Source organism: Cajanus cajan, chromosome 8, assembly GCF_000230855.2.
Source record: "Cajanus cajan strain Asha chromosome 8, NIPB_CcT2T_4, whole genome shotgun sequence".
Lineage (NCBI taxonomy): Eukaryota > Viridiplantae > Streptophyta > Magnoliopsida > Fabales > Fabaceae > Cajanus > Cajanus cajan.
The window spans coordinates 9,755,518-9,773,584 of NC_138524.1; the positions used below are offsets into that span (position 1 = coordinate 9,755,518).

The following is an 18,067-nucleotide window of genomic DNA, read 5'->3' on the forward strand; positions in this document are numbered from 1 at the left end:
ACGGCCTATTCCAAAATCGGAACGGCCTGTTCCCAAAAAGCAGAACGGCCCGTTCTGAAACCAGAACGGCTCGTTCTCAATCTCAGCAGAACGGCCCGTACTGCTTCCAAAACGGCCCGTTCTCCATACCAGAACGGCCCGTTCCAGGCCCGTTCTGGGTCTTTAAAAACAAGCATATTCCTTCTTTTGGAACGGCCCGTTCTGCATTTGGAACGGCCTGTTCCAACACCCAGAAATACCCTTATTCCTTTATTAAAATTACAAAGATGTCATCAATAATTACGAAAATGCCATTTTTTAAAAAAACTGGGTGTTACAGTTGGATTCGGTGACAACCAATAATCCCCTCATAACTCATAACATATAATGTGCCATATAAAGACAGATTCCGCTGCATGAAAGGTTAGGTCCCTTGTTTGAGAGGAGGATTGTTGGGACACAAACAAGTCCCACATCGATAAAATAACACAACAAATAACAACTTATATAATACAAACATACTTCAATGATTGAGAGGCCTTTTGGGTGATGACCAAAAGCAAAACCGTGAGGGCTAAGGCCCAAAGCGGACAATATCTCATCATTGTGGAGTATGTTTGTGTAATAACCTTATAAAAATAACTCATAAAATATCCTCTCAGACAAATACCATAAAATAACCCCATCATTGGTATCTAGAGCTAAGGTTCTTGGAGATGGAAGCAGAAACAAACTTTTCACAAATTTCCCCACCTATTTTTGATGGAGAAAGTTACGATCTTTGGGCGGTGAGAATGGAGGCATACCTAGAAGGTTTAGATCTCTGGGAAGCTGTAGAAGAAGATTATGATGTTTCCGCGTTGCCAGAAAATCCTACCGTAGCCCAAATGAAAATTCACAAGGAAAGGAAAATCAAGAGGGCAAAGGCAAAAAGTTGTCTCTTTGCCTGTGTTTCACAAAATGTTTTCACAAGGATCATGACTCTCAAATCGGCAAAAACAATTTGGGATTATCTAAAGGAAGAATATGCTGGAGATGAAAGGATTCGAAGCATGCAAATATTAAATTTAATGAGAGAATTTGAAATACAAAGAATGAAGGAGACAGAGACAATCAAACAATACTCTGACAAACTGCTTGGCATTGCTAATAAGGTACGATTACTAGGAACGCAATTTCTTGATTCTAGTATTGTTGAAATTTTTTTTAGTAACTATACCTGAAAGATATGAAGCTTCAATAGCGGCTTTGGAAAACACAAAGGATCTGAGTAAGATCACTTTGGCAGAAGTGTTACATGCATTGCAAGCATTAGAACAAAGGAGGCTTATGAGAGAAGAAGGATCCATGGAGGGTGTATATTTAGCCAAATGGAAGAACAAAAATAGTGGCAAAAACAAGAAGAAGGAATTGTTTCAAGAGAACAATCAACATAATAACACTCAAATTTTTTCTCCATGTCCTTATTGCAAAAAGACTAATCATCCACAACAAAGATGTTGGTGGAGACCTGATGTAAAATGTGACAATTGTGGAAAATTAGGACACCTAAAACATGTATGCAAATCTCATGAGCAACAAGAAGAAACCAACATTGTTGAAGATCAACAAGAAAAGGAAGAACAAGAACTACTTTCAATGTCATGCTTTATGACCAAAAAACCCTCAAAAGCTTGGATTATTGATAGTGGTTGTACAAATCATATGACCTATGATCGAGAACTCTTCAAAGAACTCAACAAAACTGATATCTCTAAAGTTCAAATGGGGAATGGAGCACACCTTGCAGTAAAAGGCAAATGAACACTTGCTATTAAGAGTCATTCAGGTTTTAAATTAATATCTGATGTTTTATATGTTCCTGATATTAACCAAAATTTGTTGAGTGTTTCTCAATTATTAAGAAAAGGCTATAAAGTGTTATTTGAAGATAAAAATTGTGTGATTAAAGATATATACAACAAAGAAGTATTCAATGTTCATATGAAAGGCAAAAGTTTTGCTTTAAATTTGGAGGAGGAGCCAATTATAAATGAAGATACAAGTGAAGAACACAAAGATGCATGTCTTCAAAAGAAAGTTGATGATCAAGAGGAGAATGAAGATGATGAAAAATCACCATCAAAAGAGAAGTTCGAGACAAATGTTAAAGTGGTCCCACTCAAGAAGAATTACAACAAAAATCACAAAAAGAAGAAACCAATCAAAAAGAGAAAAGGCAGATTTTGAAACTCAAATTAGGTGATAAAGATATTCAGTCAAGGAGGAGTGTTGGGAATATGCCTAAATATCTTTAGAAGATTAAGTTAGTTTTTTATAAGAATATTTTATTTATATTTCAAATATTTAGATTTAATATGTTCTGATTATTTTAAGATTTATTTCCTTATTTTAGAATAGGATAATATCAAATATATTTGATTTTGTATAACAAATTAACTTAATCTTCTAAAGATATTTAGGCATATTCCCAACACTCCTCCTTGACTGAATATCTTTATCGTAACTTTCTCCATCAAAAATAGGTGGGGAAATTTGTGAAAAGTTTGTTTCTGCTTCCATCTCCAAGATCGTAACCTTAGCTCTAGATACCAATGATGGGGTTATTTTATGGTATTTGTCTGAGAGGATATTTTATGAGTTATTTTTATAAGGTTATTACACAAACATACTCCACAATGATGAGATATTGTCCGCTTTGGGCCTTAGCCCTCACGGTTTTGCTTTTGGTCATCACCCAAAAGGCTTCTCAATCATTGAAGTACGTTTGTATTATATAAGTTGTTATTTGTTGTGTTATTTTATCGATGTGGGACTTGTTTGTATCCCAGCAATCCTCCTCTCAAACAAGGGACCTAACCTTTCATGCAGCGGAATCTGTCTTTATATGGCACATTATATGTTATGAGTTATGAGGGGGTTATTGGTTGTCACCGAATCCAACCTGCGGCTCTGATACCAATGATGGGGTTATTTTATGATATTTGTTTGAGAGGATATTTTATATATAAGACTTATTTTTTATCAGAGGAGCATGATATAATTTTATTCATGAGTCTCTATTTATAGAGAAAATTTGTTATACAAAATCAAATATATTTGATATTATCCTATTCTAAAATAAGGAAATAAATCTTAAAATAATCAGAACAGATTAAATCTAAATATTTGAAATATAAATAAAATATTCTTATAAAAAACTAACTTAATCTTCTAAAGATATTTAGGCATATTCCCAACAGATTCCATGTAGAGTTAGCTTTGAACAAACTTCTTTTTCCTTTTTTTTTTCTCTTTTAGTTGATCCGAAGGTAAGGGAAGCTATAATTTGAATTTTTTATGAATTATGGACTTATATGTTGCTTGATTTTCACTAAATTCATGGTTGCATTGATAATTGAGAGGAAATTTTTATGTTGTGAGTTTTGGTTTTCTTAAAGCATATTGAGGTAAATTTGATGATTCTAGTCAATTGTTGGTTGCATGTTGTGTTTTTGGTTGGAGTTAAATTGCTTATGATGAGTAGATGTAGTTTCTAACATTGCATGCTGGTATCTTTTGATTTTCAAGGGAAAAAATTCAAATTTGTGATTTTGCAAAGCGTAAAAATCACCATCATGTCAATCACATCTTCAAGGCGCTAGACGTGATGCAAGCTAAAGGCTTTTTACCTCATTCTTGCCAAACGTGAGTTAGAGGAAAACTTCCTGACTTATCACGTTGGATATGAGTTGAATGGGCGTGGGTACCCTTGGATCTCTATGACTTGGTGATGCTAAGCCCCAATGAGTGGCTCCAAGCATAATCAAGACAAAAGTTCTTTGGTTAGACAATGTCAGGCATTAGTGTTGTGATGTCAGACATGAGTTAGACAAAGACTTTATGCCTAAAATTAATAGGATTAGGTGTAGGTTTTGTTATGTTAAGTGTGATTGACATGTGAGCTCTCTGCCTCATTCACATCGGACGTGGGTAGTTGGGTGCTGGGCGTGGGCGAGCCAAAGACTCTTTGCCTCAATGACACCAGACATGAGAAGAATGGTGATGGACATTAGATACTAGATGAAAATGTGTTGTTTATTTTACTAACTATTGAATATTATGTGTATAAGTGGAAATGCTCACATGTTGTATGTTGTTGTATGACTTTAATTCCCTATACATTGATCTAAAATGATGTATATGGATATTTAAGTTGTTAAGAGTTGTCTGTTGAATGAAAGTTGAGTTATATGTTGTGTAGTGTTGAGATGGTTGTGTTGAGAATGTTTGAAGCATGTAGTTGAGTTGTGTTAGTTGATTTAGAACTAAAGGAGATGGATATTTTAAAAGTTGAATATCTCATTGTGAGGATGTGGTGTTGTGATACTCTATAAGCCAAGTTGTGAAAAAATCTTCTTAAAAAATTGACTCTTGAAGTGACGTATTAACTCTCCTGTAGGACCTTAGTTGATGTTGTATAGGGCTCAGGTCAAACCATACATGTGTAAAGTGACCAATATAAAATAGTATAGGGACTAGATCAAGCTATAATGATTATAAAGTGACCAACACAGATTTGTATGGGGACAAGGTCGAGCCGGACATATACAAAGTGACCAAATCGAGTAAAATGTAAGGTTAGGGGCCAAATCCCTCACCAAGTACTAGAAGGGAAGTAATATTTGTATAGTAGTCAATGGGTTAATCTCATATTAGGCTTAGTTATGCATGCTAAGGTTGTGGTAGATTCACACCCAGGTTGTCCTACCCTAATATGAGTTTAAGTGACAAAATTTGAGAAATCATGTTGTGTTGTGAATTTTTATCCAAATTTATAGTTGTTATAACAAGTTCAAAAAGATCGCATTGTTAAGTTAATTTGGTAGGGTCAAACCACTTAGATTGTTCACTTATGTTTTAAGATATCTCTTAGTTGAATGTATGATGACAAATATAGTTGTTGTGGTGTGCATATGATGTGTTGATATGTATTGTTGTTTATAGGTCATGTTGAGATGTTGATGAGTTGCATAGTTATTTTGTAACTTGAAAATGTTGTTAATTAAGTTGTAAAGTTGTGTTGATCTATGTTGTTAAGCTGTTATCTTAAATGGTTGTTGAATGTTGAGTTATTCATGAAGTTGTTGTATAGTTAGCTTAATACTTCTATGCCATGTTATTTTTTTTTAAATCCAAACTTATCCTTGCATGTTTTCTTATAATTTTAACTACGATGATCATACTTATGATAAGAGGAGGACAAACATTAGGGAAGAGGTGAGCCAATTTTGAGAGTCATGTTGGAGAATGATAATGTTGCTCAAGCTACCCTAGTGTAGCTATTCTTTTTGTAGTGTTACTTCACTAACGACTAAAACTATGTTTTAAATTGGATTATTGTAATGTGTGTGTGTGTGAATGTAGGATTTGTGGTATAGTCCATTTGGGAAATGTTTATGCTTTTCAGTATATACTTCTATACATATATATTATGTTGCATGTATATTTAGAAACTGTTTACATGGTAATCTTAGAGTTATTTTTTTATTGTTTTAGTTGTTGAGTTGTAAAGTGTAGACATCTAATAATCATTACACTTTAGATTTAACATACTAATATTAAATAAAACATGTGCAAAAACATTAAATATGTCTAAAGGAAGTATTAAATATAAATTTGATTAACTCTTATGATAAATTAACACGAGTTAAATTGAACTAATCTATTAATATCGTAATATATTAGTCTTAACATTGTCATTGTTAACTCATAAATTAAAATATTATAATTTTATAAAAATATGTTTAAAATTAAATAATATTAATATAAGTATACTATCATATTTTATATTTTTTTATATTAAAATAATACTATATTAGATATTGAACTAGATTAAAATAACCTAACTACATTAAATTTAAACTTATAAAAAATAATTCAAAGTTAACACTAATTAGAATTTGTTTAAGTAATTTTTAAAAAACATATCTTACATTTATTCATAAGTTAATGCATAAATTAATCCGTAAAAATTTTATTATTTTAATTCGCTCTAAAAATAATTAATTTACGAATAAATTGATTTGAATTTATAAAAAATAATTTGTTGCTCTCTTTTAAATTTTTTTTTTCAAGTGCTTTCGGCCAATGATTTAGTATATAACATGTGTAGCTTACACATACTCTTTGCAAGTTTCAATTAAATCCACTAATTGGCTAATTTGTAATGCATAATTAATACATGTGCGATAAAATAACTGCGGTGCGGTGGCATGTAGGCAGCAGAAAATTGCTTACAAATACGTCACACGTGTGATGTTTATCAAAAGTGAAAGGGATGTGCATTATAAAATTAGAGTAAATATGTTATTTTAAAATTAATATACATTTTTAACTATTTTTTTTTTTGTTAAAAGTGAAGTGACCATTTTAACCGTTACTCATAACTATTAATAATTATATTGGTGTGTAACATCTCTAAAATATTTCATAAATCTTTTAAATAAATATTTTTTATATACGTATAAATCATCATTAAAGACTAAAATTATTAATTTTAGGAAGAGAAAAATTAATGAAAAATATTTTTATAAAAACTAAAATCAAAATTTACTCATTTTATTAGGATAAAAATAATATTTATAAAATTTAAAATAAAAAATAAAAAATTATAAATATCAAAATCAAATTTTATTATTTTATATAAGCTAAAAATATATTTAACTTTTTATTCATCAAAATTATAAATCCTGGTGATCATACATAGATCAATTGAATAGTTTAAAGTTTATCTTTTAATTTAATAGCATTTAAAAAAACTTTGACTTGTTTCTTTAAAAAAAAATAAAAAAACAAAGTAAGCTAACGTAAATCTCGCGTGAGTTGTATAGCATTTATCTCGATATTTAATGGAGTTTTAATTATTTCTTTATTTTTATAATTTCATAAACTTCATTCTTTTAATTTTTAAAATTAGAGATAAAAATAGGTGAGATTACATTAGATTTTAAATATATAATTCATATCTATTATTTAAAATTAAAGTTTAAGTATGATTCATTATTCATCATAGATTTTTCTAAAATTCAATCTAACTTTTTTAAAAGTTTGGTCTAACTTATTAATTTATTTAAAAAAATTATTATATATTAAATTTAAATAGATCAATAAACTTAATTTTAAATAAGTCAATAAATTTATTATTAAAATTTAGAGTTAAAAAAAAATACTATAAGAGAAATAACTCATACATATCCATATACATTAACTACACTCACAATAGGCTTTAAAGAAAGAAGAGTTATATATATATAAAGTTTCTTAATATTCTCTATATTCCATTTTGAATAATCTAAATAACCAATTGTTAGATGAAAGAAGGATTTTGGATCTTTTAGGAATGAGTTTTAATGCTAACAAAGTTAATTGTTGATAAAGAATTTTGTTTAGATCATATAAGAAAGACGATCGATTATAATAGCATGTAATTTTCATATGTATTACTTTGTTTGTTTAAGATGAATGCTTTATAAATATATTATTTATGATGTTTGATAACCAAATCATCTATATTTATGTTATTCTTTAACAAATTAAAGAAAAAAAAAATTGTACTTTAACTTAAAAAATAATAGAGATTTGCTTATCATAAAAAAGAAAGGACAAACATGTATATCAAAATGTGCGAAGTCTCAAATAAAGTCATTGACACATACAACAATTTTTTTCATTTTGTACCTTAAAGGTGATAAGTAATCTTTTTGATCAAATAAGAAGTGACAATTTAGTGAAATGCATTTGATGCACCAACAAATATTTTATTATATACAAGCCTACAAGTGAAACTCAAAGATTTGTAAAGGTCATCTTCATCGTGCATTTATATAAAGCTCGAAGAGTCAGAATGAAGAGATAGAAATAGAAGAGAAAATTCATGGTAAAAGTTCATTAAGTGTACAAAGCTTTATACTTAATTATTATTGTATCACGTCTTGTGAGTAAAATCAAACAATTGTTATTACTCAACTTTAACTTTATGTTGTACCTTAAAGCAAACTTTAACTTTGTGTTATAACTTAAAGCTTAAAAATGCATTTTTTGTACATAATACTCGGTTATTGGAGCTTAGAGAGATTTTGTTATTCAAAGAATACGTTGGTAGTTGTTAAAAGAGGTAAATCAAAGAATATTTAAGTTTAGTCATAAATGATTTGTGAAATAATATTTGTATCTTTACAAAGATAGTAAAACTTGATCGGGTTGATCATGAACTAGACATAATCTCAATGGTTGAGATAAAATAGTATTAAAATACTATTTGTTCTTTGTTGTTATCTTTTCGTCTACACTTTTAATGTTTAGATACTAGTTCATTGTTTAAAAAAAAAATGTTGAGTTTTTTTTTATATTAACATTATTTAAATCATGAACATGAAGATGAAGGGAAATAGGCCGGCTTATCAGTGCTAATAAATTTTGTTATAAGTCTAAGTCAAACTTTTTAAATAAATAAGATTTTTTTAAAAGTCTTAACCTGACATTTTTATTAAATAGATCAAGTTAGAACAAATTTTAAACAGGTTAGGTCATAAGACCCTATTTAAGGTATGACATATTCTCATCTCTACTTATAGTTAATAATATTTGGTTATAGTTTTTATATATATCATTTTTGTTCCTTTCAAATTTTTGTTGTCTGTTTTAGATGAAATTTAAAAACAAAGTTTATGAAATTATAGAAATTAAAAGAAAAAATATCAAAAATGTATAGATACATATGAAATTTTTTATTTAAAAAAATAAAAGATAAAATTTATAAAATAAAAAAAAACAATTAAACCTTTATTGAACTTTAAAGTTACTTTAAGACTAAATTATAATTATTTTTTTAAAATTTATTTTAGTCATTTATTCTTTAAAATGTTTATTTTGTTCATTTATCTCATAAATTTAGGATAATTTAGTAATTTCAAATCATTTTTTGACTTTGTAACATTGTACATTTTTATTAATTAATGTTGATTTTGTAGAATTATTTGTTATTGTGATTTTGGGTTAGATGTTGAGAAACTATGAAATTAAGGAAATCTTTATGAGTTTTTAGTTGTTTATGAGGTTTCTGTGAATAGAGGTTTAGTTTAACCTTGAGTAAAATATATAAAGTTTCTGTTAAGGATATAATTAGTGTTGATACTGTTCATTCGACATATAAAACTAATGATGGATGCTTAAGAAAGGGTTTGTGATGGGAAAGGCCATGGGTGAAAATTTAGAATAAAACGGACCTCTGAATTATCTAGGTTTGCATGGAGATTGTTACACAAAAATTGTCTAACAAAGTCAATCTTAATTGAAGAGGTATTTTGTTAGTTGAGGAGATATTATGTGGATTGTAAAAGGGAGATGAGATCAACAAATCATTATTTCTCAAGTGCTCTTAGTTTTCAAAGGTATGACCTTTATGCCTGACATGAATAAGGTGTAGGAATGGTATGTTTAAATATAAGCAAGTAAATTTAGGGTTGTAGAAGGGAGATGAAATCAACAAATCATTATTTCTCTAATGCTCTTAGTTTTCAAAGGTACGACCTTTATGCCAAACGTGAATAAGGTGTAGGAATGGTATGTTATTTAAACAAGTAAACTTATAATTTTCTTTTAATATTGTAGATTCAATATGTTTGTTATTGGATCTCGAATTTGTTGGCTTGTTTGGGATGATAAATTAAATAGTTTTATTTAATGAGTAATTTTTGTCAAGAAATTTGATGAACTATTTTTAATAAATCGAATTTAGTATCACTCATATTAATAATTTATTAGTGTATTATTAATAATTTATTAGTGTATTTTATTGTGTATGTGAAGATGATTTAGTAGAAGTTTATTTTGCTCTTAACAAAAATTATAAGAAAAAATAACAAATTTTGCAAAATTTGGTCTTTGAAATCTTCCATTCAAAATTCGCCGCAAAGAAAGGTTTGATTGTGTTGATTTAGTCTTATCCGAATCTCAAGTTAATCGATTTGAGTTGATTCAGTCTCAAGAAATTTTGTACCAATTGCGAAAATCGTATCCATTGATGATTGGCCCTAGAAAATCGAAAAGTCGTATAAAACAAATTTAGAATGCTTGCGAAACTTTTTCAGCCATGTAGTTTGCTTTTTAGCAATTGATTTTTTTTATATAAATTATGTTAATATAGAGTCTTTAATAAATATTTTTTTGAAATAACATGTCATAAAAAAACAAGTATGTTGTAAGTAATTTGTAGCACATTTTGACATGTTACATTGAGTAAATAGTATTATGTAGCGGTGAGAAAGTAAGGTATCCATCCAATTTGGACAAATCCAGTAAGTTTAAGTCAATGCGTGAAATTGAGATGGGATAGTTTGACTAAAGTTTTATTAAGTTACATTTGTTGGTCCAAATTGATATATGTTAGATTGACCCTAATTAAAAACAAATTTAAGATAAAAATTAATTATATTTAATACATAAAATCTTAATATATATATATATATATAGTTTAAAAAATAAAAAAATATTTAAAAATTTTGGGTTAAACCAACTTAATCTTTATCGAACTTAAATTTTATAAACATAACCTGTCTACTAAGTGTCTAAATTTTAAGAGTTTAATCCAATCTTATTTATGTGTTATTAGGATTAGTTCATTGTACCTGATTCAATTTGTGATCTCTAATGTTATTGAAAGCATGACTAGATCCACAATAAAGAGTAAAGGTATTATGTTCATAAATTTGTGATCTCTAATGTTATTGAAAGCATGACTAGATCCACAATGAGTATAGGTATTATTTTCATAAAGTATTTTTTTAAAATGAACGTAAAAAATAATGGGAGATAAAAAATATTAATAAATTAGTATTAATTTTATACTTTTATCCTTCTAATTTTTAGCATCTCTTTAATATTAAACACGTTACATAAAATTATAAATATATAGCTTAATACAAATTTAAACATAGAGAGGAAAATGATAAATTGTCGCTTTATTCTTAAGATAATCATAATTTTTTTTAAAAAAATTATGTATTTTATATTTTTTTATCATAAAAATAAATATTTTAAAAAAAGTTTATTATAATTTTCATTTATGTAAATATTATTGACTATTTTCTTCTCCCGCCGAATAAATTTCCTCAATCCCTCGCTTATTGCATGTAACACTCAACATGATCTACAAATATTTTAATCACTAAATATGGGTTTGGACAATATTGCATTAAATTCTATAGAAAAAATTGCAAGTTTTATATGCTATATAAATTTTGAATTTAATGGCAATGCATCGTCATCGTTTTATCTTTATCTATCGATCACAATTTAATGTTTAAGTTATTTTTTAAAATAGTTATCGTAAAAGTCAAATAAACTTATTTTATATTATAATTTGTAATTTGATGACATTATAAAATTACTTAAAACTAATAATACATATCTTGTTTTTTCATAAATTTCATGACAAAATTATTTAATGTTCAACTTTTTTTTTTATTCATTGGAATTATATTAACAACATGATTCAAATTTAAGACTCTCTCTATATATATATATTATCACAACTTCTAACATTAGGTTTTTTTAATATTCAAATTTGAAAATTTTAATTAAATAATTAATATTCAAATGTGTATTTCTTGAATAAAAATTTAAAAATTATTTATTTTATTATACTATAATTTTCTGTATTAATTTGTTAACTTCAAAAATTAATTCCAACATGTTATTCAGGTATTTTTACTTGGAAGTTTTACAAAGAGTCTTAAATATTATTATTATATTTCATATTATATCATGATTAGTGTCAAATTCAGAATAATCTATATATTGAAGGAGTTTAATTTAGTTGATTGAATAGAGTATGTGAATATTATAACTCCTTAATATTAAGTCCAATTTTTATTGATAAAAAAATTATTTATAATATTTTTATATAATAATATAATAAGTTCTTACAGAATATATATTTCATGAAAAAAGTCTAAAATACTTAATTTTATATAAATTACAATTACATCATGAACACAGCAGTAAGTTCACTTTCCCCTTTCTCTGTTTGAGATTGTATTAAAATATGTATTTATTCGATAATATTGGGAGTATTTTTCCAATTTACCATTTCTATTTATAAAAAATGCTAAAAACTGAGGATAACAGAAATTTTATTTATTTAGTACTAATTTATTTAATTTTTATCTCCTATAAATTTCTACATTCATAAAAAATTTATTCTTTAAGACAATACCTATATTTTTGCAGGGACAATTATTTTTATTAAAAATGTTTTAAGTTTTTTTTTTCTGCATTAAAAATTTTAAGATAGCAAGAAAATTTTGTGGTGAAGCACCGGCACCCTTTAATGTGGATCCACCCCTGATAATAATTAAATTAATTTTTGCTCCTATGTTTAATTAATTTATTAATTTGTCATGATGCTTTTAGTTAACTTATTCAAAATCCAGAAAGAGTCTTCCCTACAAAAATGTGATCTAATTAAGTTTATTATGACTGAAATTAATTATTTTACTAATGATACTAATTTAATTATATAAAAATTACTATTTTTTTGGGTGAATATATCAAAATTACTATTTTACCTAGTTAACCAAAATTTCAAATTAAGTGCCAAAATTAATATAGATTTGCTTTTTTTAAACCGGATATTTTTTCTAAGGTTATTAACTCTTCATTAATGATTTTAAATAACTAAAATCAAGTCAAAACATTGTTTAGGTTCTATAAAATCCCTGCAAGCCATTGCTTTCTGAGTTTGTATTTTTCTCAAGTTCTTGCCAAATTTTGTCTAAACCATATTAAGTGTTGTCTTAGAGTTTTATGAACAACTTTATATATTATTTTATAGTTCGTATCTTTTGGTAGTATCGTGAAGTATCTCGATATTTTGGTCTTAGTCCAAGGTTTTTTATTTTTTATTTTTTATTTTATTTTTTATTTATTTTAAACTTATTAGAAAAGGTTAATATATTAGAGGTTTATATTTATATTAGTATTTTAATTTGTGTAATATAATTTAAATAGTTATTATATATAATTAAAATTTATAATAAATTATATATAAATTAATATTATATTTGAATATATAAATTATAGGATAAATTCCACTCTCATTTGTAAAGATATGAATATTACAATCTCCTTTTTTTTTTTTTACAAATTTAAATATGTAAAGTTTTATCTATTTTTAAACTTTTTCATTAACTTCTGTTTTAAAAAATTATTATCAAATTATTTTTTACACTAATATTCTCTTAAAGATGTAAATATTAAATCATTCTCCTTTCTAGTGACAAAACAAATATTTTTTCTCTTAACAAATATAAATATTACACTTTAACATTTTATCTATGATACAAATAAAATAATCTCCTTATTTACATATTTAATTATTATTTTATACATTATTATGATTTTGTTAAAGTTAATTATATATGTAAAATAAATATCGTAATTATTAAATTTTTTGAAAATTATAAAAAACAATAATACATATAAGCATAATAAAATTAAACACATGGATTAAAATAGTATTTAGTTAATGTGGTCAATGTAATATTTTTATAAATGTTTAAATAAAATAATATTTTTATTATATAATATTATTTATATATATGAAATTTGAAGTAATATATAAATTTTAAGATATTATTTAATTGATATTATTAATAAAATATTTTAGAAAAATATCTAAATAAACCGATGTCTTTTGATAAAATATTGTTTATCATTTTTAATAGATATAATGGTAAAATATCTATATTAAACATATTTATTTTCTTATAAATATAACATACAAATTTTAATGAATATCTTTATATTAAAATTCCATTATTAAATAAAATATAATTGTTACATAATTTAATACTTACACATATAAATAAAAGTGCACATATATTACTTATTTCATAAATTTTATTTCATTTTTGATTTTAATTCATTACTTTAACTTTAATCATATTTTTTTAATAATTTTTTTTATCAAATGAATAAATAATAATAATAAACTAAAAAATTCCTCTTATAAAAAAATATATAAAAACACTCTCACATAAGATAATTGTTTTTTTTTATATATATAGATTGTGATTATTAAATAACAACAAAATAATATATGCATCAAATGATATCATATGTAAACTCAATTTTTGTTTTAATTATTGTTTTTTCGTTCTATTTCTCACTTCTGTTATCTTTACATCGATATTGTATTTTTATTTTTCATTTCTTTTTCATACCTTCCGTCTGTATACCCAAAATTGTGCTGAACATATTTGATCCATTTGGTATGGTGAAGGAAAAGAAAAATTTTAAATTTTATTTTTTAAATTCAATTTTTATCTCATTTCTTCTTTCACGTTTCTTTAAGTGAACAAAAAATTAAAGAGAAATTATATGCTCCGTCATTATACGTCCTTTTTCACTCCTCTATTAGCTTTTTTTTGGTCAAGATCCATCCAAACATACTATTATTAACATTTTCTCATACCATTAACGTTATCAACATGATGTGATTAGTAATATTATTCATAATCTTTTAATTTTGTCCATAACATTATTTATCTCATTTTTATTTTATAATTATTACATGAATTTACTCATCAAAGTTATTATCGACGAATAACATTTTCTAATGTGACCAGCAGCATCATGCGCGGTCAGTAATCAACGGTCATGTGTTGTGATATTCTATTTTGTGGAAAATATATGGTCTATTCTACTCCATTATTTATATATATATATATATATATATATATATATATATACATGCTTTCCACGTTTTAAATGATCTAAAAATTAGATCGAACTCAACATCAGAAGCAATTGTTCTTAAAAGCTCAGTTTACTAATAATGGCGACTATGATATTTATTGTTTCATCTTTGATTTGTTGGTAGGTAGATGAAGACCATATGCTTAACTGTATCTGATGTTCCAAATGGAATAGTGCCAACATCTCTGTCACTTCAAACCAAACCGTCCCGGTGACCTTGACACATACCTTATCTTATGCATGTTTTGAGATATTATCATCAAAATTATTAAGTTTATTATATATATATAATTATATATATAACATAAAAGTTAATATTAAAATTTAATATTGTAAGTGTACTTGCACGAGAGTTGGCTGGTAAAGTTTCACCTTCCTGTACCTGGTCGATAAATATCCGATGGATGAACTCTTTGTAGGATAGAGTTCAAGTGAGATATCGACCAATAACAACAATATAAGGAACAATCTATGTAATAAATGTGGGGCTTGCTATGGTGAACAAATGAATAATAGTTATTTTTAATTTTTATTTAAATTATTTTAAATCATTAAATAATTTTTTTTTTATTTTTATAGTTTGATATTTTCTTTTACATTCGATCATGATCGCAAGGTTGTGCTCTAATTGTGGTGGTGTAAATTCGCACCAACTTTTGTTAACAATTACATGCGGTGTTCTCCAAGTCTGAGTCAATGACGAGGAGAAATGTCATATAGTATCACCATAAAGAAGTGTTAGGAGTTTTGGATTAAGGGTTCAAGATTTAGGATCCATTCTACTAAATAATCTAGTCAAAAAAATATTGTCTCTACACAATATTGCAACATAGTGAATTTGCCGTTATTATTTGTGTCCAATTATGTTAATATTTTCATGAAAGACATGATTTTTTCAAATTTTTTGATATATCTCCATCATTGTTATTATCAATTTAAATGGAAGAATAATATTGAATATTTTAGAATTTTTAAAACTTAAATTAAATTATTTAGAAATAATGAAACTAAATTAAATTTTAAAAATAAATAAAAAATACAATTAAGACGTAGAGATATTGGCCTCTACTACCATGTAAATATTAATAATCTTGTGTTTTCGAATTCGGAAGCCTATCCGGTGTAGGAAGTTTGTAAGCTTCTCCATATTCCATATTTTATATATATATATATATATATATATAAAGAGTAAACTTTTATATATTTATTTCATTCAATAATTTATATTTAATATTAAATTTTAATAATTTAATTATTAAATTAAAATTTACACAAATTAAAATTATAAATTTTAAAAAATTTGAAATCCTTTTAATATTTTATTTCAATAGTTTTAATTAATAAATAATTATATAAATATTTTATACGTTAATTTAAAAAAATAAATTATTAATATTTAATATAAACCATAAATCATTGAGAAGATGGAGGAAATCCCCCTAAATGGATCTGTCTATAATTATATAGATTAACCGGTACTAAAAGTGAATTAACATGGATATTTTTCCCTTTCCGGTCGCAAATGTGCGACAATAACAATTAAATGACGTAACTGATGACGAAGATACTTCCATGAACAGAGACAGTGTGATTGAGATACACGTGTAGTTTAGGTAACCCTCCATTAAGGACCAATAACCAATTAAAACAGATTTTTATACTCCGGTTGTCTAGTTAGAATGAAACACCAACTGGGCCTGTTTGAAAATTTTGATTCTCCTCTTACTTATTTCTTCCTTACTACTATTTGCTATATCAAAGAGTCGTGACACTTTTGATTTCCCATATGGAAGCAAATTAAATTACTAGTCAATGTTATGACCAGTTTTGGAGTACTATACTAGTATATAGTAAAAAAGTCAATACAACAGTGACATTTTCTTATAAAGTTTCATTTTTAAACTAATTTAATATATTTTCAAAACTAATTTCTGAAATTTATGGTATTCACATAATTATGTGTTGGATAAGGGCTGAGTAGCCAAAAAATATGTGTTGGCCAAAAAGTCTAATATTTTCTACTTAATATCTGTAAATTATCAAAACTGAGTCTCTGATTAAAAAACAAAGAATGCTAAAAAAAAATCCTATTATTTTATGTTTATTGCCCAGAGCATAAGCTTTTGAATCACGTATGTCTTGTAGATGATCTATGGTCAATTTAAAAATGGTTAGGTAATTATAAAAAAAATGGACTAGAAATATCAAACAATAACATTGTATGTTAAAAAATTGCTTGAAGTTATAAAGTCTGTAATTTGAAATTTCAAGAACACTTTAACCGATTAAAATAATATATTAATCTATTATTAAAATTACAAAATTTTGATAAATGAAGACCAGCAACAATAATCAATTATTATGATAGGCAAAAGCTCGACAATTATTATTATTATTATTATTATGAGGAGATAATCTGTTTATATCAATCAATTAATTTGTTATGGATTGAAACTCAGTTTCAAGATAATTAAAATAGTTGATTATGGTAAGTGAATTATCGATTATTCCAATTTTGTAACTACAAATAATAGATTCGGTGAAAAAACATATTATGACTCTTACTATCTTTACATACCAAATGTTCTAGAACTGTTTTACTAAGTCATAATTTGTAGTTTTGAGTTCGATTCATTACTCCCCAACAAGTTAACACAAACAATCATGGATCATTAAATCATTTATAGGAGCAAGAAGAGTCATCAGAAAGCTAATTGTTTTGTGTTTTTGATCGAGGGTTTATGAGTCACGTTTGAGGTGATATTGTTCATTTTTTAGTTTTGTTTTTTGCAAGGTGTTATCTAAAGGTTTTAAAAGTGGGTATTCTACCTGGTGGGTATAAAAAATTTGAGGGGTCAAGAGTCTTGGTTGAAATTTGGTTTGCAAGTGAAGTGTAGTGAACTAACGGTATAACGACTATTTATATTATTTAAATATAAATAAATTTTGTTTTATGAATATTTAGAAGAACAAACGACATATATTCCGTAAATTTTTACATTAAATCTATATAATAATATTAAACGTCATTTTTGATTGTGATAGTTTTTTCTCCTATTTTGTTTCCCCTTATGTATATTAGTGTTGTCTAGTCCATACCTTTTTCTTGTTCTTTGATTTCTTCGCGACCCAAATCAATTTTTTTTTTTCAGGTAGTTGGGCTTGACTTCATCGTTGGAGAGTTCATGATATATGCACCTCCTTTTTTCTATAAGTACACCTTCTTTAAAAAAAAATAATTAAATTCTTAAAATATTTTTAATTTTTTTTAAAATTTTTTAATTTTACA

General features: G+C 25.9%; 1 protein-coding gene across 1 annotated transcript; it reads left to right on the forward strand.

Annotated features, from left to right (window-relative positions):
• The first annotated feature begins 695 nt into the window (after positions 1 to 695).
• On the forward strand, positions 696 to 1,782 carry LOC145950231 (uncharacterized). The gene is made up of 2 exons (XM_083061288.1): positions 696 to 1,029; positions 1,190 to 1,782. The coding sequence occupies exons 1-2, from the start codon at positions 696 to 698 to the stop codon at positions 1,780 to 1,782; spliced, it is 927 nt and encodes a 308-aa protein (XP_082917414.1).
• The last annotated feature ends 16,285 nt before the right edge of the window (positions 1,783 to 18,067 follow it).

Bases quoted from the DNA above. Each gene is read 5' to 3' on its own strand.
- LOC145950231 (XM_083061288.1), top strand. From the start codon at position 696: ATGGAAGCAGAAACAAACTTTTCACAAATTTCCCCACCTATTTTTGAT. The intron at 1,030-1,189 runs GCATGCAAATAT...AATTTTTTTTAG, and splicing joins TGGAGATGAAAGGATTCGAA to TAACTATACCTGAAAGATAT.